At 40.9% G+C, this 24,136-nt stretch overlaps 3 protein-coding genes and 1 non-coding gene across 4 annotated transcripts; all 4 read right to left on the bottom strand.

The window, feature by feature from the left end:
* Positions 1 to 353: 353 nt before the first annotated feature.
* On the bottom strand, positions 354 to 1,003 carry LOC108034464 (uncharacterized). Its single transcript, XM_017109348.1, has 2 exons — positions 626 to 1,003; positions 354 to 503 (listed from the first exon to the last, which is right to left on the bottom strand). The coding sequence occupies exons 1-2, from the start codon at positions 1,001 to 1,003 to the stop codon at positions 354 to 356; spliced, it is 528 nt and encodes a 175-aa protein (XP_016964837.1).
* A 231-nt stretch (positions 1,004 to 1,234) lies between these two features.
* Positions 1,235 to 1,838, bottom strand: LOC108034778 (uncharacterized). The gene is made up of 2 exons (XM_017109736.1): positions 1,461 to 1,838; positions 1,235 to 1,384 (listed from the first exon to the last, which is right to left on the bottom strand). The coding sequence occupies exons 1-2, from the start codon at positions 1,836 to 1,838 to the stop codon at positions 1,235 to 1,237; spliced, it is 528 nt and encodes a 175-aa protein (XP_016965225.1).
* A 4,717-nt stretch (positions 1,839 to 6,555) lies between these two features.
* Trnap-ugg (transfer RNA proline (anticodon UGG)) lies at positions 6,556 to 6,627 on the bottom strand. Its single transcript has one exon. It is a non-coding gene; the product is annotated as a tRNA-Pro (tRNA).
* A 15,342-nt stretch (positions 6,628 to 21,969) lies between these two features.
* On the bottom strand, positions 21,970 to 23,748 carry LOC108034463 (uncharacterized). Its single transcript, XM_017109347.1, is given in 1 exon segment — positions 21,970 to 23,748. A coding segment is annotated over 1 exon segment (1,779 nt).
* Positions 23,749 to 24,136: the final 388 nt, after the last annotated feature.

The following is a 24,136-nucleotide window of genomic DNA, read 5'->3' as shown; positions in this document are numbered from 1 at the left end:
GCTGACTGAATAATTTGTCGGAAATAAAGATATTTATCTCGCTTTCAACAGTCAGCAGTAAAAGTATTTCTTTAAAACATTTACGTGTGGTTTACTTAAGAGTGAATATGTAAAATTCAAAAAGTGCAATTTTCGGCATAAAATAATTTTGCTATTTAAGGTAATCATTTGTATGGCCTATTGATTCTTCACAATAAACATTTAAAATCCCCAATTACAGAACAATTTTCAAAGCTAGTCAACCCAAAAACAGCAGGTTTAAAATAAAATGGTTTTACTTTATTTTACGATACAATTTGTGGGTTTTGTGTTTAAATAAAACTAAGTTGAAAGGGGATTCCAAATATTTAATTTCAATCCATTTTTCTTGCGTAAATTTTTATGCACGCCTTATATTTCTTGTCCGTGGCAATTTTCACTTGTATCATGTAGTCCCCTTTGGGTATGGGCAGATCCATCAAGTCATTCTTTTTGTAGATGAATTCATTGATGATCATATCGTGCTGTTAATAAAACAGAAGAAAATATTTAGTTCCTTAAAAGATATTTCAGTTCCTCATTAAGGTAGCAATAAAAAAAATCTATATTATTTAAGCTTTTCCGTTCAGTGTACTTTGTTACTCACGTCATAGGGACAGGAATGATTTATGTTTGATACGGACAGGAATGTCTTGTGCATCATGAAAACCAAAGGATGCGCCTTGGGATTGCGCATATAGTAACAATAGTCCAGGCTCTGATTAAAGAGAAATGGAAGATATCCGTTTGATCTCTTGTGCAGCGACAAATTGATATCAAAATTGTTGATAGGGGTTTTATACCACTTCCAGGCCATAAAGAAGGCGGACACACCACGACGTACAATCTTCATCTCGCAACGCCTAAATTCAGAAATCGACGTGTCTAAGGACTCACAAACCACGTTTTGTAGCTGAAAGTCTCCATTCACGAGTATTGAACGGAGTACACAAAAAAATATGCCAATAACCAGACCTTTCGCCATACTGTTTCGACTGATTTTGATTCTTCAAAATATATTTTGTATATATTTAAACCGACAAAACCAATTATAAGAATTATAAACCGATTTTCAAAACAATTGAAAAACAATTTACGAAATTGAGCCAGGCTTGCAATTATTTCCTCTCAAATGCTCGTACTTTTTGGTTATTGTTTGTGCTTTAACTAGCCTTTATTAATTTACATTTTGCATAAAATATAATTTAGGCCCTAATTAATCGGATCTTCTTACGTAAATCTTTATTGAAGCGCAATAGGCTTTTTCAGTTGCCACTTTCAGTTGTATCATATACTCCCCATTGGGTATGGGGAGATCTTTCAAATCGTTCTTGGTGTAGACCAGATCTTTTATTTTCAAATCGTGCTGTCAAAAAACATGAATACTAGACTATAAACCTCTCTTTTTACATTTTCCGATATATTGTTTCGGTTGTACTCACATCATAGGGGCAGGAGTGGTTTATGTTGGATGCGGGTAAAAAAACCCTGTGCAACATATGAATTAATGGATGCGCTTGGGGTTTTCGCATGTAGTAGCAGAAATCCAAGGACTGATTGAAGAGATATGGGCGATATCCGTTTGATTTCTTGTACAGCGCCACATTGATGTCCACGTTGTTGATTGGCACTTTGTTCAGTTTCCAGTCCATGTAGAAGGCAGCCACTCCGCGTCGAATAATCTTCATCTCGCAGCGGGTGAATTCCGAGACCGAGGTGTCCAAAGTCTCGCAAACCACATTTTGCAACTGAAATGCTCCATTCACCAATGTCGAACCGAGTAAGGTCCAACAAATTCCAACGACGAGACCTCTCTCCATGCCCTGTTATTTTCAATTGATGCATTACCATATCTACTAACCCTTTTAGCCACAAATCGAATGTGTACGAGTGGCTATTTTCAAAGTTATTCGATTGAAAAAATGGCAAAGTAATTATAAGGTGATTACCAGCTTGTACGAAAACAATTTTAATGGGCCTTAATGGGCAACTCAGTTTAGTTTATATATAAATACCGTCTCTTTTTGTAAGTTTTTTTATCGAGAAAAGTTTCAACTGAGCTACATATCTTAGTGTTAAAATAACTTAAAAATATTTAAAGGCTTCTCAGGACCTTTGACTTTGCCCCGCACACTTTGTATTTTCCTCGGTCCACCGCACATGACAACTCCGCAGGACATGACCGGATGAAGTTTTGCAATAAAATGCACGTGGAATGCCACAACAAAACGAGAAAGCTGCAAAACAATGTGCATTAGGTTGATATGTGCCACACGAGTCACTTGGCCGCAGGTTTCGGGTCGACTTTGGGGAGACCATGGCCAAAGTTGCTAAACTGCGACCATTTTCCCATACCCCGAAAACTTGGTGTTTTGAGTGTTTCCCCGCTCCACCGCTCCACAGGATTCGTTGTCTTCGCTTTGCTGCACTCACCAACTGACCTTGCTGGCCGCCAGGTTAATCAGGAAAACTTTTAATTAGACAAATTATAACTTTGCCCCGGGCATCGGTAAACTTTGAACGGCGGCAAGTTTATTATTCATAACGGAAGCGGAAGTGGCGGCAAGGGTCGCGTCGCGCTTACCTTCGCCTTAGCCGCCTTAACCTTAGTTATTTATTTTAATAAAGCCACAAGCGGCAGTACAAACTTGGGCCATTTTCCGGCGGCGGCGGTGCAGCTGCCTCATTATTAATCATTATTGCCTGTGGCCCGGCAATTTGTCGTAACGATTACGGCAATCCACAGGACCAGCCCATTCCGACGCTCCGGAAGAAAAGTTGCCACTTAACTGCTCCTTTGGCCTCTGGCCGGCCGAGTGATGCATTCGATTCGAATGGGTAACGATTTCGGGAATGATTCAGAGTCACTCAGAAAAACTTTATATTTAAAGGTTTTAGTTTAGGTACAATTTTGGGAGGTATCTGACCTTTAGTTATTTCTAAAACTGTTCCTTTGCAATTATTAATTTAAAAGTTTGTTTAAAAATATATAATACTAAATAGGAGTGTCAGAAAAAATATTTTTTTTAATTTTATTAAAGAATCTTTAGACATTTTAAACAGAATTAACAAATATGCTAGACACCATACTATATTAAAGGGGATATTTTTTTAAATATTTTATTTTAAAAAATATATAAATGAATAAATATTTAATTCATTTTTTTCTTATGAATAAAAATGCTTATAAATTTTTTAATAAATAAACAATAATTTCTAGAAAACCCGTTTTTCTCTGTGCATCAATCCTGCGTCAGAGATTTGTTGCTTTGACAATTTGCCTACTGATTGCTTGGGCAATTGTTCTACAAGTTCGATGCTCGGCTGCTCGATTCCTGCAAATTGACTTGTGTAGGCTTAAGGGATTACAACTGGGTTGGGACATGTATCGAGTGAAAAATTCGAAACAGTTTGCCATTCGGCCATCCTTTTCACACACAGACACATGAGGGCAATGCGGCGTATGCGCGATGTGCCATAAATTATGTGCCAACTATTTTTGTTCGACCAGGGCCAGGGCAAATGTGCCAATAAATAACTCGATATGCCTGTCAAAAATTGGGCACAAAGCAGGACCGTTCGTTGGTGCAGGCCAGGACCCAACTTCAACCGGAAACGGATATACAATTTCAGTAATTTTCGTGAGTGACCAAGTCGAACTCTCAACCGGATGGCGTTCTCGGAAAGAGGAAATTGCAAAGAAAGAAAAAGTGGGAAAGGGAAAAACTAGGGCAACCTCTGCCATTCAAAGCTTAGGCAGTTGATCAGCATGGCCAAGTTTTCCTAGCGCTTTTTGTATTTGTTTTTATTGGCGTGAAAAATGTAATAATGCTTCGTGCTTGAGTGTGTGAGTTTTTGGGTTTTGGCCGTGCCAACAGAATTTCTGCTCTATTTTATGGGTATCATGTGTGGCGTATGCTCGTCTTGCCTTATTTTCCACCATTTCTTTTGAGGCTCGAGGTAGTTTTCCCACAGAACCACTGGGCCAGACTTGATGAAGTTATGTGCGGCTCATACGAGACTTTGCTCACTACTTTATGGGTCTTTTTCATCTTGTTCTTGGGTAAAGACACGGCAGCTTATCAAAGAGAATGTTCTGTCAGAAAGTGTTGCATACTTTCGGGGCAGGGGCTTAACTTGCAAGTTAAGAACCATGGTTCTTTAAGATTCTCAGATGCAAGTATCTTATGATAAAGATTTAAGGAAACATTAATTTGTAGTAGTAAAATATTTTTAGTAAGTAATTTTTGTCTTAAATTTAATAATAAAACCTTTCAAACTGTGGCATCTAATTTTTTAGAATTCCTTTCGAAAAGTCTATTATGTTGGATCTTAAGTAACTTAAGAATTTTTACAACAAGAAATTGGTAGGAATGAAAAGAACTATATAATTATAATGAGCACATATATTATATTGAATATATTAATAAATATGATTAAAATCATAATATTATTACAATTAGAAGATTGTTTCTTTTCAATGCATATACAATAAGATTTTATTTTATGTTAAAATTATATTTTTTGTTCACTAAATAAGTCAATTTTTTTTAGTTTGTTAAATTCACTATAAAATATAAAATTGTTCTGCCATTAACAATTAAAAACGGAAATAAGAAATACAAATAGCAATACTAAAATTTTATTTAAGTTCTAAATAAGGCTTTCAGCTTTTGGCAGGGCATCGAACTGCTGATCTAGAGTTTTCCCCAGAAGTTCGCCTTTGGCAGGCGCACATTTTCCCTTTTCCATTTTTCTCGCTCTGCTTGAGTGTGTGTTGCTGGCCGTGTGAAAATGCGCCTAAGGTCATGGTCAAGTGTCCGAGCAGGAGTTGTAGGGGCAATTTCGTTTATTCGAAAGCACTCACCAGTCGCCCTTTGCCCACAACACTGTCCATTTAGTTTCGCCTTAGCTGTGGCTGCTGCCATCAATCTCATCGGAATGGTACAGTGCCATATTGCTGTTGGCACAACATTTGCCTTGAAAAAGTTTTTATTCTTTTCCCCATGCTGGGCGTTTTTGGCAATGGTTTCGCTTCGATTTCGTTTTGATATTTTGATTTTATTTCTTTGGCCGTTTTTCAATTATTTTCCATCTCTGCAAAAAGTCACTAGACAATTTTGTTGTTGATGCGCTTCTGTCTCCGGTTTATTATTTTTATTTTTTCCGAAAAAGTTTCGCAACCATTTGCATTTAAAAGTGGGGTTGAAGGCAGTCAATATATCGAGGGGTCGTGCAGTGGGTTATAAAATCGAATTTATTGTAGTTGAGTGGAGCTGTGTTGTACGGCTGAGTGCAATTTTTGATTTGGCAAATATGTTTTTTGGGGTTTTTTTCACCCTATCTGTTGTGGGACTTCCGCTGATTGAATTGCCATGTTCTAGTCCTGAGGCTGCAGGAGGTGAATATTGATAGAACTGTGTCTAAACGAAGCCCGTGTCCTGTGCCCAGGATCCCTGTGATGCGTGGGGGATTTGTATATGTATTCTTGTTTACCCCCTCTTAACTTTGTTAATTTGTTTTGCAGGCTCTCGCACTCGTTTTGGCCCCCATTGTTGTTCGCTGGGCCACTTAAACGTGTTCCTGGCCCACACACACAAATACGTGCGGTTCGTTGTCCTGGCAGCCTAACATGTGGTCCTTTATTGTGTTTTTCTTCTCTTACTGCCTGAACAATTATTTTTGTTTTTCGTATTTTTTATACCCATATTTTCCGTGAAGAGTCCTTGGATATGTATGCTCGTCTGAGCATTTTAATTGAGGCATTTTTGATGGTGATTAGAGAGGGCCATAAAAAAATCAACCAGATTCCCATTTAGATATGGCTAATAAAATGCAATAAACATTAATTTACCGTGGAGAGGAATTGAACTTGTTAATATTTCTGTTGATTTTGAAGTGGGTTTCGAGGGGTAATGGCAAATGTGAAAGCGGTACTCGAACATCTTTCACTGACAACAAGTGTCTTGACATGTATTTCTGAAGGGGCGATACATATACCCAGATCAGTAGGAGGAAAATGTTGGAAGGCAGCTGGGCCAAGTGTTGCCAATACTTATATATAGATATATATTTGACAAGCATATGAAACACTTGACAACGGGGCAAACAAACATGACAGACATTCTATGGGAGTGGGGGAGCCATACTATAGAGAAAATGAGGATGGGGATTAAATGGGTGGAGGATGACGAACGAACATGGCAGCATTAGAAATTGACTCTCAATTTATTGAATTGAATTGTTCATCCTTGCTTGGAGTATGTGGCTGAGAAATTGGCTTACAATCGAGCTGGTTCTGAGTCCTGAATGCACAAATATCATATTATTTTAGAGCTTAATCCTCAGTAAATCTCATTAAACCTAGGCGTGCTTTAACAAAATAAGACTTTAAAACCTAAGACGCGGAGATACTAAATTAAGTTAAGCTTAAGGTGCTTTTCGATTTAATCATTTTCAAATTGGCCTACTACGTTTGCCTTCAGAGTTCACCTTTAAGTTTTAAATCTTATTTAAAATTAAAATAAAAATGATTCCGGGCTCAACCGGGATTTGAACCCGGGACCTCTCGCACCCAAAGCGAGAATCATACCCCTAGACCATTGAGCCGCTTTGAAAAGCCCAAAGTATCTTATAGATTCAAGCTTGCAGAGAGGCATCTGCAGGTTTGGTGAAGAGATACCAAGTCGAAATGCATAATTAGGCAGCTCTCTAATGACCTTCATAGCATTCAAAACTGGTTGGGTTCGGAGTTATTCGTGTGAAGATGCACTTATAAAAATAAAAATAATAAAAAAGGAAAATTTATTAAAAGGAAAATAGATCTATAAACTTATATTTTAATAATAAGAAATAAATAACTTAATTAGTGACTAAAAAAACTTTATTATGACAGATTATATTTCCCAAACACAGCGATAATTATAAGTAAAATTTCCTTTTAAGTGGTTTCCCTTTGCTCACTCAAGCTTTCCTTTTCCAATTAGTTTGAAGAACCTTGACCACAACCTTTGCCGCAATTTACTTATCCCCCATCTAAAGTACCTCTCGCCCCACTAATGGACCCTGTGACCAGTGACAAATGAGAGTGCAAAATACTTGTCGTTAAAACTAATTAAAACCGTTTAATTGCCTTTAAGGACGAACGTGCAGGATGTGAGCAATTTTAATTGCCGCAAGGACACGTACAGCGCTGCCTCCAATTAGGCAACTAGAATAATAAAAAATGCGAGCCCGGCGCAATCCTGACTTGGCTCGTTGCGAGCGGAACATCTGGCCACGTGACAAGCGTGGACAAAACAGGAAAAACAGAGAGCCAGGAGTACTGGCACAAAAAAATATTGCCCCAAAAAGGAGTCTCGCTGCGAGTCAATAAAAAGCCAAATGGCCATAAGAAATGGCCGGCAAAGGAACTCGAAGGGAAATGCCAAAAAACTGAGGACACATTCGGGCTTAATGTGCGTTAAAAGGCAACCTTCGAGCAGAATGACTTTAAAGGAAATGTTTAAACCAAAACTTTTGGTCAACTTGCGGGGAGGAAATCATGGGAAACTGCCCGGAGGGTGGGGCTTAAAAGCTATTGTTGTGAAATTAAATTCCAACTATGTGGGGAGAAGCTGCAGCTTCTGGCAGGACGAAGGACGCAGAGCGAAAGACCAGGTAGAATCGTTTTTGGGGGGCTGGCAGAAAGCAGCTTTTGTTATTTTTACACTTCATTGCCGTGGAATTTACTTTGTTGGCCCTTTGTTTCCGACTTGGGACATCGCACCGCAAAAACGCAGGCAAGCGTAAAGATAAAACTTGTGTCGACTTATTCTCTGCCTCTCTGTTTTCCCGCATCTGACCCGGATCCCATTGGTTTTTCCTATGTGGGCGGGTTGGCTGTGCGTGTGTACGATTGTCATAATGTTTGCCCAGGGAAAAAACAAATGAAAAGCTGTCACTGAACTGGAAAACCATCTCAGCCTGTGCAGCAACAATTTCAGCATTTTATGCCCCACAAAGGCCAAATTTTTAATAATTCCCGCCGTACGCAAATGTTTGAAATCGAAAAGGACGGGCGTGACAAGGACTCGATAAGGTTAGCCTCCCCCAAAAAGACTTTGGCCCAACAACTTTTTATCTTTATTGAATTTGCACCTTGGCAGGCATTTCAATGCCCATGCTGATGATGATGATGATGGGCTTGTTGTTAAATATTTTGACATTTCCCTCTTCCTGCCCGCTTTTTTTTCTCCACTCATCCCGGCCAAGTTTTCCCTTCAAAATGCTGACAACGTTTTCTCGCTTTATTATATTTATTTTGACAGCCACCGTATAAGGCCGTTATCCTCAGCGAATGCCGACGAGCTCATGTTTTTTTTGTGCACTTTATGAAGTTCGAGTGCTGTTTAAACTTTTCACTTTATGGCAGTTGCTTTTGGCTAACCCCAGAAGGCTGTTGATTAGTTAAAAGAGATTTATGCATGAACATCCTGCCTCCTTACAGACACTCGAACACACTGATAGGAAATCCTGTCGCCCTCAAGATTTGAGATGAAAACGTTTGCAAAGTGGGAAGGGATTCTTATTGAAAAATAAAATGATGGACATATACTAAAATACATTTTTTCTAGATGCACATTGCTTTTCCTCATTTTCATGTGAACAAACATACAACAATTTATTTAAATTCCCAACATTTGTTATGGCCTGCTTTCTTAAAATCTGAGCGTCTCTTTTTTTCTGTGCAAAAATAAATGTTTGAAGTTTATTTTTATAACGCAACATGTGCAGCACGTGGCGTATGCGTAACTTCCCATTGCGTGCGGCTTTAAGCGTAAGCTTTAAGCTGAAATCCAATCGACAAGTTGGCCTGTAGTTCTTGCTGCCGCTGATGCCGTTGCCTACGTGACGTATACGTGATGGGGACGAATGCTGCCGACGCTGATTTTAAGCACATGTCCTGCCAGCATCCTTGTGGCAGTCCTTGTGTCTCCTGTGCGTGTATCACATTGCAGGCGGCAATTTAATTTGAAATTTAATGCCAAGTTTGCGAGGCGTCGCGTGCCACGCATACACATGACGGCGACCGAGCAAAGTACATTACATTACATTTTCTCTCTGTCGTCTCAAGTTTTCGCAGAAGTTTGCATGCTAATTAGACGACGGATGCTTAAAAAGGCTCATTTCGAGCGTGAAATTCGTCGGCTTTAAGTGCATTTACTGGCGAAACAAAGCCGCAGGCGTCAGGCTGTCACAAATAGTTGCGGCAAATGCCAAAAATGTTTCCAGGCAGCGCAATTGTTTAGGGCGACGTGCCCGGAAAATCAAGTGACTTGAAATTAGGGGAAAAAAGGCAGATCGAGGAGAGCATATGCGATGCCCGACAAACAGCGGAAAATGGCAAATTAAAAAAACGAAATAAAACGGAAGAACCCCAGGGAGAATGAAAACATGCTGGCCATGATTAGACGGGGCAGCTGTTGATGAATAGCTGAGGGATGTGCGACTTGCATGGCTGATGACGGCCGGATGGACACTGCACAGCCAACACAATCAATCAAAAAGGGGGCGGGGCGCGGCCGGATGGCCGTGTGCCATCAATCTTGCAGCCAAGTGCGTATGCGTAATGTGCGTCCAATGAGATGCGCGGACCGGGCGATTAATCAGAAGTGCGAAAGTCCCTCCTCCTGTGCTCCTTCCACTTCACTTACCTTTCACGCAGGTTCAATGACACTAATCATCCCTAAATGACGAAACGCATCCGGCTGATTAAATTAACACCCGATTCTGCCGAGCTTTCTATGGAAATTAAGGATAATAGAGCAGGATACTTACAGTGAACCAAAATATTAGATCATCTTTTGTTATCTTTTGAATAGAATATTTTTCAGGGAAGGAGATGATACTTTTGCTTCCAGTAAAGGTTCCTATTTCCAAATATTTGAAGAAACCGTTTTGAGTACTTTTGTCAATTTTAATGATCGATTTTTCCGTAGATAGTTTCCATAACTAGAGTAATTTATTTTTCATGTTCCATTTTTCTGTAATACCTATGGCTTTCCAACTAGGTGCCCAAAACTGGTCTTCTACGTTCCATAACTTCAGTAATTGTATCCCGATTCGGACGTTGGATACCTCTATAAATTTGTGACTTAATTCTCTAATATTCTACATAAAAAGCTTCCTTTTTAGGGAGGGTCAAAAATTTAACCTATTTTCATGTTCGAGTTTTCCCTAAACCAAAGGACTTTCAAAAGCGGACCCAAAAGTGAACTTCTTCATTCCATAACTTAAGTAATTCGATCCCGTGTTAGGTGCGTGTATTCCTCATTAAAATATTTCCTTTTTGCGAGGGTCAAAATTTTAACCCATTTGCATGTTCGATTTTCCCGTAATACCTATGGCTTTCAGGTTAGGGGCCCAAAACTGGGCTTCTAGGTTCCATAACTTGAGTAATAGTATCCCGATTTAGACGTGGGATACCTCTCTGAGTTTGTGGTTCAATTCTCTAATATTCCACATTAAAATATTTCCCTTTTGCGAGGGTCAAAATTTTAACCCATTTTCATGTTCGGATTTTTCTGTAATACCTATGGCTTTCAGGTTAGGGGCCCAAAACTGGACTTCTTAGTTCCATAACTTCAGTAATTTTATTTAGATTCAGACGTGGGATACCTCTATGAGTTTGTGGTTGAATTCTCTATTATTCCTCATTAAAATATTTCCTTTTTGCGAGGGTCAAAATTTTAACCCATTTGCATGTTCGATTTTCCCGTAATACCTATGGCTTTCAGGTTAGGGGCCCACAACTGGACTTCTAGGTTCCATAACTTGAGTAATAGTATCCCGATTTAGACGTGGGATACCCCTCTGAGTTTGTGGTTGAATTCTCTAATATTCCACATTAAAATATTTCCTTTTTGCGAGGGTCAAAATTTTAACCCATTTTCATGTTCGATTTTTCCGTAATACCTATGGCTTTCAGGTTAGGGGCCCACAACTGGACTTCTAGGTTCCATAACTTGAGTAATAGTATCCCGATTTAGACGTGGGATACCCCTCTGAGTTTGTGGTTGAATTCTCTAATATTCCACATTAAAATATTTCCCTTTTGCGAGGGTCAAAATTTTAACCCATTTTCATGTTCGATTTTTTCGTAATACCTATAGCTTTCAAGAGGGCGGCCAGAAAGTGGACTTCCATAACCATAATGGGTTAAAATTTTGACCCCCTGAAAATATTTATTGTAGAAATATTTTATTGTAGAATATTAGATACATCTAAGAGTTTGTGGTTTAATTCTATAATATTCTGCATCAAAAGTTTTCTTTTTAACGGGGATTAAAATTCTAACACATTTACCGTAGTGTGCAAAGGGGAATTCTTCTATATATAAACCTTTGTATAAAATTTGCAGTTGGATTAAATTATATTTTTTCTCGGTGTTCAGGAAGGCAAAAATCTGTGACTGTTACCAGCATGCAAATGAAAATTGCGTTCATAATTAAATGTGCATGGGAAAATGTGTAAAATGTGCAGGAAAATGCGGTTACGAGGAGCCTCGAGGATGCGGAAACGAAGGGAGAAGCCGGAAAACAGGCGTCGTCATGTGAGCCGTACAAAAGTCATCCCACAATGGCACCGGAAGTGTTGCAGTTGGTAATGGAAAAACACATGACAGGCGGCGGGAAATAAGGGGGGTCGAAACAAAGGGGGCCGGAACAAAGGGGTAAGTAAAGGGGCGTTACGAAGAAGGCCACTGAAAGCTGGGTAATTTCTGCAGTTGCACGATGACCTGCTATGCAGAACAAAGGACCTCCGTGGATCTCTTGCCCCCTCCAGTTGCCAGGGGAGAAACTATAGACTACATATATGCGCTTGTGTGCGGCAAAGACAACAATGTTTCAGTCCTGCGAAGAAAGTAAAGGGAAATGGGGTAATGGAAGGGAAAGTGTCTCGATGAATGTCTCTAAAAATATGCACAACTTTTGCCAGTTCCTGTGACAACCCCATACCAATACGTGCGTACTCTATTATGGGTAGAATTTAATTTACTACCAAAGGACGCAGGACATGCACGATTTAATAGTTTCCTCGGCCAACTTTCATGTGCAGTTGAAAAAGAGATTCCTAACGACCAAATGGCAGAAGTAAATTGATTTAAGTGCATGTCGCAGCATATTGCAGATGCTTTGGGTCCTGGCAGGAGGAGCTCTGGCCTGTGGATCCTGCACCCTGGACCCATGGACTGGCCCTAAATCATTTAACAAGCTTCCATCCTCGTTTGTTGCTTATAAAATTTTGCTCGTAAAATTGTTTATGTGTCTGCAATGAGCGGCGTCGCCACTGCATCCTTGTGCCCTTCATCCTGCTCCTGTGTTTTTCCGCCGGAGGAGCACAGCTGCTGTTTCCGCCCCGGCATTGCACTCTAATCACATTTTGTGTGCACCCCCTTCGAACTTGTAATTGGTTTACTCCGCTGCAGTGTCGGGCTTTTAATGAAGTTGTTCCCGGGCAACGGAGGAAAAGCTGGTGGAAAAGCGGTTGAAAACCCGTGTGGGGTTAGGTGCGTGTGTGCGGGGGATATAAACACAAAAAAAAAAAAAACAAAACCTGGCTACATAGTGCAGGCAAACGATCAACAAATTGGTCGAGTTGCAGCTAATGGCTCAGAAATGTGTGGCAACACAAGGCGAAGTGGAAAAAGATACGGGGGCAGTGGCCATATGTTGCTTGCGACACATGAAGTGCCTTCGTTTTGGGTCAAGTTTGTCAATGATGCGTAACGCTGTTCAAGAAGGGCCTCGAAATTCTGTGATTCTAATGGAAGTAATTGTTTTTTAAAAGCTTTACAATTCATTCCAATTAAACTATCAAACCTACTACTATATTAAACAGTAATTAATATAATTTGTTATACTTACCTTATGTATAGTATTTAGTATTGAAATTCTAAGAAAAAATGTTTAGTGTTTTTAAAAAGCTATGGATATTAATTGAAAAATGCTTTGTCGTTCTATATTTTGTTTTATTAATTATCACTTGCTTCTTTTTTATTTAAATATTTACCTTGTTACCTGGTAAATAACTTTGAAACTTTAAAGTAATGACAAGAAAAAACACCATTTTAGGCTGGAATAAGTCATAAATACACTAAACAAATCCTTAATTTGCAAGCCAAAAGAAGGCCATAAATATAAACTTTTCTAAGCCGCTGGCTTACCAGATAACCACAAGCAAATACTATTCACTAAAGATGCTCTCCGAATGGCCAAATGCAACACTGCCCGAGGACAGCTGGCAAAGTTTATTTTTGTTATCAATTTGGGTTACTGGCTAAGTACAAACAGCAATAAACATTTCCCCAAGCGTTGGCTATTAGGGCAAAGATTTAGTGCTCGAATGATGCCCCCGCTTTCTGAATGCTGCTTGTCTTTTCCCCATAATTCTGGTCTGTTTCCGGTTATATACATGTAACATATAACACGCCTTCCACCGCGTTATGGATAGTGCCTACACTAGCAGTTACAACACACACGCCACTTTGTTCATTCAAGTTTCCGTGCTCACCCATAAACCCATTTTCCATACCCATTCCCAATTCCCATTCGCGATTGCGTTCTAGTTTTTGTTCTTCGGGCTGCTCTCTTTTCGGGCCAAACTTTTGCGACATTGGCACTGGCGAATGATTTAAAACTTTTCTTGTTATTTTCGTCTTTAACAAGTTTTCCGGGAGCCTAGAAACCGGAGCCTGGAGTCTGAACCGGAGCCAAGGTCCTACTGAGGCGAAGATGGAGCAAGGCCACCCATGGGCACTATTTGCCGCTGGCAAAGTTGTAGGCAACAAATTAATTTAATGTCAGACACAAGACGCAAACTTGAATCGGTCGGAATATTAGACGGGGGAGTGACTGGAGTTTATTCTACTCCCCCCTGGTTTTCCTTTTGTTTTGGGCCTTTAAATGAAGTGCCGGTGACATAAATTCATTTAGGACAGGCGCTAAAACGGAAGCCAACTTTTATGGATGCTAACATTTGAGTATTCGCTGGCAACTAGTGGGTGATGCTGGGACCTGGTCTGCGGGAAGTGACAGATGATGAGGTGGGGCTAAAGCAGCTTGTTGGCTTTTCTTACTTTTCGGATAATAAACCAAAACCTGACCCTGAAAAATCATCAATTTTAACCCAAACTCCTCTTCTTAGCTACTTTAGCATTTATGTTTTACAGCATATATTACATATTTTTACAATATATGTGTACTTTCTTTATAAAGGCTGTTTAATATTCATCCAAGCTTTTTAGCTTGAGATATAAATAAACCCAGGGAAGGCCACACACAAAAAGCCAGCGGCAGAAGCTCTAATCTTAAGTCCTGCCAGTTACCAGACTGTCGCAAGGGTCTTAACTGGAATCAGGACCTCGCCCCCACGAAACCCGGCAACCGCTGACCATTTGGCAAGCTGAAACACTCCGATTCCGGAGTGGAATATACCGCACTTACACTGCCATTTGCCGGCATTACATTCATTACGAGGGCAGCGTCCGTCCGGGATAATTGCACTTGTCAGCATTTGTTTTACACTGACCAGCATATGACCCCCGAAGTTACGTACCTACCATATATAGTTCATTCTATGCGCCCCAGTTGAGTGTGGCGTAACATAAATTGCCATTGTGTGCAATAAAGGGCAAATGAAATAAAGTAAAACTGCAAAAGTTTACATTTTACGTATAAATATTGTATGTGAGGGTAAATCGTGGCTGCAGCATCCGCCCCCATCCTGATGTTGCGAATTTATTGCACGCCATTTGAACGTTTTGCTGAATTATTGTAAACGTAAATTGAAAACGGCAAAGCGGGCAAAAAGAAGGCAAATAAATATCAAAGAATGTTGCCCTGTTTCCTTATATTTTTTGCCCCGTTTTTATGGCCTGGTCAGTGCAGCGTAAAACAAAGGCCAAACAATTGCATTACATGGTCCAGAGGCAAGGCGGTTCGGTTGAGTGCCCAAAGCTGCTCTTGCTTTAATAACCTTTAAAATACCCTTTAGCACAAATATTTGCAGAGAACCAGCGACTCTGTCTAGACATTTGCATTTGTATTCAAATCTTAAACAAATTCGCCGCGCACAAAAGCCAAAAATCAATTTTCTTTTGCCAACCAAATAAAAAGGGGTTTGAAAATGATACAAATTGGGGTAGAAGGGTTAAATATTCACCCCGAAAGGGATGGCAAAAAAACCATTAAAGGATTAATGTAAAATTTAAATATGGCCAGAGAGTGGCACTCCAAAGCCGGCAATAAAATGTAAATATTTTATAGATAAGTTTCGAATGAGAGTGAACCCTTTTTTTCTGTGGGCTGCCTGCGGTTGCGGCCTTTGTTTGGACCTTTTTTAACCTGATTTTGACAGGGCTAATGGGCTTACACCGTGTTGTTGTGAAATTCTGGGGGGCTTAGCGGTTCATCAAAACTCTGCTCAGTGGCTTAGGCGGCATTTAATTCAATCGCAAAAGTGCAGGGAATTACGCACGTGATATGCGAGATACGCAAAACAAAGGAAAGCGCCCACAATGTCAAAGTGCTGCTGGCTCAATTTTCGTGTCAACGACGTAGTTCAGGTAATTTCCGCAGAAACTTTGGCAGCCATTTTGTCGCTGACATTTTATTTATGTGCGCCCATAACTCAACTGTAAATGCTCACATACCAACGTGGCCACATCCGCACACACACACACGGGGTCTCACACACACATGCGGACACATTAGCTAGGACGAGCCAAGTGCTTCTAGTTTCCGTTTCCGGCGCAAAGTTGCCTGGCAGCCTGGCAAAATTAACAACAATGGCGGTGCTAAAGACGTCGCCTCGTCTTCCCAGTGTGTGTGTGTGCCTGTGGCTTTTGTGGCTTTAAGTAGCGAAATGTGCCAGGTCACCCACTGCGGATGAAGCTATCCCCATCCCCATCCCAATCTCCCCATTTAGTTGCTGATTTTCTTACACTTTTTAGCGCTGCTAGTTCGCCGTCATTTTACGGCGAGGTTTTTGTACGTGCGATGCATTACGACTCCAGCGACCGAATGTGAATGCGAATGTGAGTGCGAATGTGAGTGCGAATATGAATGCGCATTGTAGTTTGGGGGGGTTAAGCGTTTAAGGTGAGGCAGCCACGATATCTGACTGGGGGTCTAAGCACCGGGGATTTATGTAGTCTTCGCGCCACCGGCCCAGGCCAATTGAAATGTCACGTCGCAGGATGAATGTGAGCGTAATGAAGCGCCTAATGTGCTGGGAAGCTGGGAAAGGGGTGACTATCTAATCAAAAGTCAAGGTTATCTTTAAAATACTTTTTTAAAGTAAAATTAAAAAAAATTAAAATTAAAATAAAATGTTTCCTTAATTTTATATTTAATAATTAATAACATCAAATGTATGTGTAGTGCAGAGAAAATAGAGAAAATAGCAGAGAAAGTAGTTATTCCATGATTTGCGTTGAATTTGTGCTATACCAACTCGTTATTTTATAATTAAAAGTGGGAAATGGTAACGTTTTGCTTATGAAATATTTTTAAATAGGGAAAAAAGTTATCAAAGCAATTTAAGAATACTTCGAACTATCAATAATGTATGGCCTAATGCAAAAATGAAACTTATAAAATTTTAATTAGTTGACTTTCACAGTAGTTGAATCCGAAAATTCGGCAAACGAGTGCAAAAGGTACAAATGTACTAATAGGATCAAGCGATTAAATATTTAAATATTTTAAAAACAATAAACAAGTACACCTCACCTCACATTTCGCAATATGCAATCATTCGGCACATTGGTTCGTAAATTCAGTGCCGCTCGCCACTTCCGCAAATGAATTGAAAACATCATTTGGCTAATTAACATTTGATAATCCCACCGGGAAGCGTCTAACCAAAGGTTTAAATAAATTTTACACTCGCCACGCAGCCGATGCAGCGGTCACTCAATGCCAGTCCAAATGGCAAAGATACATTTTCCATTGTCATATTTTCGACCATTTTCGTTTTCATTTTCCATTCCCAATTCTATCGCCCCCTTGCCAGCCAACCAATCCGTTTCTATGGCAGCCAGTGTGCATGGAAAGCATTTTAAAATGTCAATCCAATGAATGTTTTATTTGTGACGATGCAGCAGCAGAGCAGCCATCAATTTATGTGGGTTCGATATGGGATAATGGCAGCTGGCATTTTATTTAATTCGCACGACTGCATACGATTTATGCATTTGAAATGTTCTGTGGTGTTGTACCAGCATCTATCTTTGTATATTTTTTCCGTAAAGTTTTACTTTTATACCAGTGAATAGAGCCGAAACTTGTCTAGCAAGTTCAAGTCCGCTGATAGCGACAGCAATTTGCGTCTTCACTTTCAATGCCCCGCGCCATCGTCTCCCATATATAACAAAATATATAACCACAGTCGGGATATCTTGGGTTTCCCTCTTCTTCGCCGGCGATGGCAATGAACTTCTACGGGATGCAGGCGAGAACCTCAACTTACTTTATCTGTATCTATCAGTTGCCCGGTTGCCCAGAGAGCTGTCAAACTTGTTTTGCCCGCCAACGAAACCGAAATGAAGCTCGTTTCGGTTCTGTTCTTGATGCCTCCTGTGCTACATGTTGTATGCCACATGTGCAATCCAATCTTAGCCAACGACATTTGCTGACCTTACGGATATGAAACGATAATGTTACGCTCTTAAGCAAATATCTACCGATATTGTGTCCTCCGGACCGAATGCATATAAATGAGCACCGGAGCCTCAAGGATATCTGACACGAGCTCGTTTCCGTTGTCAAAGAGCACTGGAAAAAAATCATCAAGAATATACAAAAAATTAAAGATTTCTGTGTTATTAAAAAGTATTCTGTCACGGGATGTATATTATAATGCTTTAAATACTCATAATAAAACAGAAGTTTATACAAAGTGCCAAAAAAAAATTATTGGCACTGCATTCGGTTGGAATTTATATTGATGTACTTAAGAGTTCCGACCGTACATTCCCGTGTATACCATATAAGTCGTTGAGAACGACCATTTTGCTGCTAAAAATACTCTTATCAACCGCAGAAAGTTTGTTTGGCCTACGAAGTACACCTCTCTATACACAGTAGCTAATTATGCTGTGGGTCAAAATATAAAAAGTTAGTTTTAATGTTCTTAGCCATACATTTTCCATTAGACTCACCGACGTGATGGATTCTAAATCGATTATATTATTTCGCTTTGCAGTTTCTGAGCATGTCATACAAGTTTTTCTGCGCTCTGCAAACTGAAAATTAGAGTAAAACTGATCACCTCGCACAAAAAACAATATATATTGAACATGTAGAATGATCATCACATAAAGGTTGCAAATCTATTATAAAAATACTATTTAAACACGTAACTCATAAAAATGCAAAATGGTTAGAGCATAGGATGTGCTGAGATAAGTTTTTTTCACGGTGCATTTGGCCGATAAGAAGGAGCTACATGCAGAACAATCAAAAGGCTGGCGAAAAGAACACAGCCGCCTGAGGAAAAGCGGAAAAGCAGGCAGACAAAAGATGGCCTAAGGTTTCCCATGTTCGCCCTGCCCCCAAACCCGTCCCCTACTATTCACTCAGTCATTCATTCTCGCATTCATTCGGCTGCCTGGAAATGTCGCTTTGCATGTGTGAGTCCTTGTATCTCCGCTCTGGGCCACAGGGCGTATACGCAATGCTGCCGCCATGGCGGCTTTTGTTCAACATGACAAAGACATGACAGCGACAGCAGCAGCACGCAAGAACTACGACCACCACGAAATGGCGCTCTTTGTAATGCTTTTAATGCTTTCAAAAATGCTCCACGGATTGATTTATGGAGCCAGGAGCAGGACCAGGAAGGCCAGCCAGGACGTAAGTCCTGGGCATTGACAAATCAATGGGCAGCTTTAGAGGTCACAAAGATGAGCTGGCCAAAGATGGGGATTACCGGACACAAACTTATGAGGAAATATATCTTTTTTAGGGGCTTTAAATATATTGAAGCGCCTTGATAAATGTCGCTAGACCAACCCATCGCATCCATTTATTACACCTAGCCCCCAATGACAACTGAGCCACTCCATTGTCGCCAGAGGAGCATTCATCAATTTCACTTACTTTCGCATTTTGATGGAAAACTGCCAGACCAAGGAAAATCATCAGGAGGTTGTGGGTGGGGGGTGGAAAAACTCAATGGCCTTGAGTGGGTAAACATTGTCTACTCTTTGCTTTGTTTTGCTTTCATGGAAACTTCTGTGCTGTAGCTGATTTGCATATAGAAAACTTGTTAATAATGCCAAACTAGGTGGGATGGATGGGGCGAATCCGAATCCGACCATCAGAAGCAACAACTTTTCCATCCACCCCCCCCACCCGGCTTGAGGGAAAGTTTTCTGATTGAGTTTTTGACAGTTTCTCTGAGGGATGAGGCATGAGGGATCCGTTCCCTCAACAAAGGTGTCTGCACTAAGCTTGTTTTGATTTTCCGTTTATTGTTTTTGCTCAGCTGCCTGGGAAAAGTTTTCCTGCTAATTGCTCGAGCTCATAATTAGAACAAATGCAAATGAATGTAACGAATTTTCCCCAAATCCCTTTCGACCGCAGGACCTTTTTCCCCCCGAATATTTTTGGAAATTTATGCAAATTACGGTGTGCGCTAAAATTCACGACTAATTAGCTCGAAAGTTAAATGGAATCACAAAGTATTCGGCATTAATTTATGTTGGCATACAATTTTTGTGACGCCTGACCAGCATTTTTTTGTAGCTTTGATGCTGCCACCACGATTTGCATAAACAAATGCAAACGAATGCTAAATCAACGGGCATCAGGCTTTGGGAAGGCGGCTGCCACGCCCACCTGCTGTCCGGGAAAAACTTTAGCTATTCAACTTTGGCCATGCAGAAAGCATTCAGCATATATTCTGATGTTTCTCCAGGCTGCAACAATGTGGAGAAACTTTTGGGACAACATTTCGCAAGCGGATAGCAAAAATTTTCAATGCAAAAAAATAGGAAAACATTTTGCTGTACATTTTTTGCTTTAAAATTAAATTGCCTCTGTCTTAAATACAAGCATTTCAAAATATTTTAAATCCTCCACGGGTCGAGATCAATTAAGGTGTCCTGTGGTCTGTTCCACATCGATTTGGTTAACACTTTAATGCGATTCACTGGACATTGCCCGCTGAAAACAGGAGCAATTTAACGCACGGGCCAATTTGTGGCTTGAATAATTACAATTAACAACTGTTTTTTCCTCCTCTCAAAATAAATTGAAATGTAATGTTTCGGTCAAGTGGATAAAGAAGGGGTTTTTTCATTACACAAAAAGGCTTTTTTTATTATATAAATGTTTCAATTTCATTTTTGAATTTTTAATGTAGTTTTTATTGTACCTAATTGGTGTGTTAAATGGTGTTAACATAAATTTAATTTAGTTTTTAGTTCCTGATAGGTATATCATGGGTTAAGTGGCTTAGGAGTGTTTGTATATCAAGTTATAAATAGTTCATTTTTTTAGCTGAATAAAATCCTTTAACTAATGGATCGCAATAATTTTAAAAGTTATGGCAACCGAACGAAAAAACTCTATAGCTTTATAAATTCATTAAATATATTTTATCTGTTAACTTTTTCAAAGAAATACAACCAGTTAACCAAAAATAAAGCCAGCGACAACCTAAGTTTCCGCATTTAAATTCCGCAATTGGATTCGCAAATGGCTGTCGGGTTCGTATTTCCCTTGTTCAGATTTTTGACAGTGCCCACTTTGAAATGAAATGCCCGAAATGCTGGTGCCTCGATTTCCCCAGAGCCCCAAAAAGAGAACCATGCGTTTGGCAACGAAATCTGTTCGAAATTCGACTGTTGTCGCTGTTGACGTTGTTGCAATTAGCCCCGAAATGCGGTTCAATTAGGGGAGTGACCGCCCCCGAGCGGTGTGGGCGGTGGGGCGGTGGGGCGGTGGGCGTGGTCCGTGGGCTTCGCAGCCGCTAATTTGCATATTGCATTACATGAAATTTCAATCTAGTCAGTGCGTTGGACGGTTTACGTTGGCATGGAATCAGTTTACGGAGCACAATGTTGTCCGGCTTAATTAAAAATTTTACGCCGCTTGCAGTGCATCAGTAATTCGATTGTCTGCCTCGGCGAGTGGTAACTTTATTTTGCCCGGTAATGTTACCAGAACGATATACTTAAAGCCCTGGCATTATTGATTTAGCCATAAACATGCCGTTACTGGGCCAATAAGCGGCAAATCCAGCTTGTCTGCCTCGGATGGCTGGGCCCTCAACGTATTCCCTTAAAGATAAACCGGCGTAAACGTCAATTATGGGGGCGCACTTCCCGTAACCCAAAGCCCGGATCCGGATGGTTGAGCGAGACGGAGAGCCGTTGTCGAAAACAAAAACTAAGCAAACGCTTAAACCTCGTCAACGCCAACGGCAGCCAGGGGGAGTGACACTTTTTGAAAGTAATCCCGACGAAATGTTTGATTTATGTCAATGTGAGGAAAGGGCCGTCGACCATTAGTGGGTCCGGGAATATGCGGGCCATGGGTGTGGGTTTTCAGGGGGCCCAGTGGGTGGGCCACCCCCTCAGAAAGTTCTAGTTCGTATGTGCAGTCTAACCAGGCAAATGTTTAAAGATGCAGGTAAGTATTTGAACGCTCTTACTATCAAATATTGTCTTTAATAACCGATTTTTTGCCAATTTTACGGGTAATATAGTAGACATGTTGTACAAAATTAAATATTATTATCAGGCAAGCTAATAAACACAAGCATAAATCAGGAGTTAAGCTCTTTTGACTGCATAAAATCAACTAATTAGCTCAGAGTCATTCAAAGCCAATTAGGTGGTTAATTTCGGGTCGTGTTCCTATAATTAATCAAACACTTGGACAAAATAAATGACACTTTTCAACGAGTAAACCATTGGATAGAGGCGGGGTTAAGAGCTCTTAATTTGGTTTTCCCGACAAAGCAATTAAAAAAAACTTCGCAAAGAAATATGAGAAAAGCCAGCGATAGAAAACAGGCCAATAAAATCCAAATCCAGAGCAGATCGCCCACCTTGAACTCCCTGAAAGCCACATACGGAAAGGGATCCTTTTGCGAGATCATCCCCAGAGTTATCATCTCTCGCAGTGTTTGTTGCTTCCAATACTCCACGATTCCGGCACTATGGGCCCGGTGGATCAGGTCATTGATGTGGGGCTCGTAAATGGAGTTCGATTGCATGACCAGCGTTAGGAGAACACTGGTCCTGACAATACTCAGTTCAGGCTGTGCGGTGAAAACGGGTTGCTTGAAGAGCTCCTGTCTCTTGGCCACAATCATCCATTCGGAGGTTAGGACGGAGAAGGCATGCGTTCTATTCAGGCCACTCCTTAGAGCATTATATTCGCCGGTCTCTTTGAAAGTCAACCTGTCTCTTAGGACTTGTATTGGTCGCTGCCACACAAAGTCGTTTAGGTAGAAACGTTCGGCCTCCTCGAAAAAGACGGTGACTTTGGAGTCCCTAAGTTCCAGAAAGTTCGAAATCTGCGGGGACGTGGGTCTCTTGGTAAGCAGCGTCTTTAGGTGGGCTGCATACAGGGTACTCAGGACCAAGCCAAGCAAAAACAACGTGGCATTGGTTACCCTCGAGCTGATTGTGTGTCTGGCACACATGTTGAAGGACTGTCCCATTATACCCGATATCATGCGTTCGTTCAGTATCAGATTGGACCAATCCACCCGTTTCTGCAGTAGCAGGGGTCCAAAGCAGGTGTCCAGGATGGTGAAAATGCAGTAGAAGATCAGCAGCACGATGAGGAAGTTACCGCTTACCATTACCACATACACGTCGGCGGTGGGTATTTCCTGGGCACGCGGAACCATTATAAACCAGTTCTCCAGATCGTATATGTCCGAGAAGGTCCCAAACTCACTGGACATCTCGAAGCCGCAGAGACTTATGGGCATGTTGATGGTTCCATTGAGGGTCATATTCCGAAGCAGTATCAAGTTCAAGCGCTCGCCTTGCTTTAAGGGTCTTTGCCAGCGAAAAGTAAAGTTGTAGATCCTGGTGAATTCCAGAAGGAATTTGTAAACGTAACCGGTGAGTTCTAAATCCCCAGTTTTCCGATTGCGATAGACAATGGAACGTGGCGGAAACTGATCAGGCAGAGTTATTATGAATTTGCCGTAGTAGTTCCGAACTTTGGTGAAGACGGGAGATATTTTTGGGTTTACTTCCAACCATCTTTGAGGGGCATATGGCTGAAGTCGATATAAGCGATTTCCCTGAGTAATTACAGCGACGTGAAGGAAACGCAGACGCTCTGCCGTGTTGGCAATGTCAATTGATGGGCTCTTTTCCCATTTCCTCCAGAGTAACACTCGAACCTTCCGCATATTCAGGAGACTCCTGTCGAGAGCCCGCCACAAATCAGAGTCCAAATCCGAATTTCCGGTCTGCCCGACCAGGACCACCACTTCGTTGTTGAAACTGCCCCTCACATACAAGTTCATTTGTTCGTTGAAGTTCAAAACCGGCTAGGAAAACCTCTCCAAGCCAGAGGCATTGCTCTGCAGGCTGTGCCTGAGCAGGAGCACCGTCTCGTGGGGCTGGTCCTTGTAGATGCTGGCCAGGATGGGATTTAGCCAGGATGTCTCGTTGAAGAGCAGCAAAACTGGAACCAACAGCGGCCACATACCGATCAAGAGTGGTGGGAAAACCCGACAGTAGCCTTATTATCTTTCGAATAAACGCTAATTAGTGGAGGTTACAAATGATTTGAGGGCTCGCTAATGGTCTACGGATTGCAGGGCATTGAAAAATGGGCGTCATTAGCATTAAGTTTTACGGCTTTAATTCACGGGCGTATTCACAGGCTCAATTATAGGTTGAGGAATATAGGGGTTGAGGTTCCGTTTCAAAATGATTTGTGTATTGCCTTGAATATTTAAACGTTTCTAATTGCCCAGGCAAATTGCTTTCAATGTTTTTCCCCAAATTTGCATTTGCACATCGAGCTAGCTTCCTACGCATCCTTTTGACTCCATTAAGCCAGCTTTCTGTTGATTTCATCTCGGTTTCGGT

The sequence above is a fragment of the Drosophila biarmipes genome, chromosome 3L (assembly GCF_025231255.1).
Source record: "Drosophila biarmipes strain raj3 chromosome 3L, RU_DBia_V1.1, whole genome shotgun sequence".
Lineage (NCBI taxonomy): Eukaryota > Metazoa > Arthropoda > Insecta > Diptera > Drosophilidae > Drosophila > Drosophila biarmipes.
Note: the sequence above shows the minus strand (reverse complement) of the source record. Positions and strands in the feature narration are given on the sequence as shown.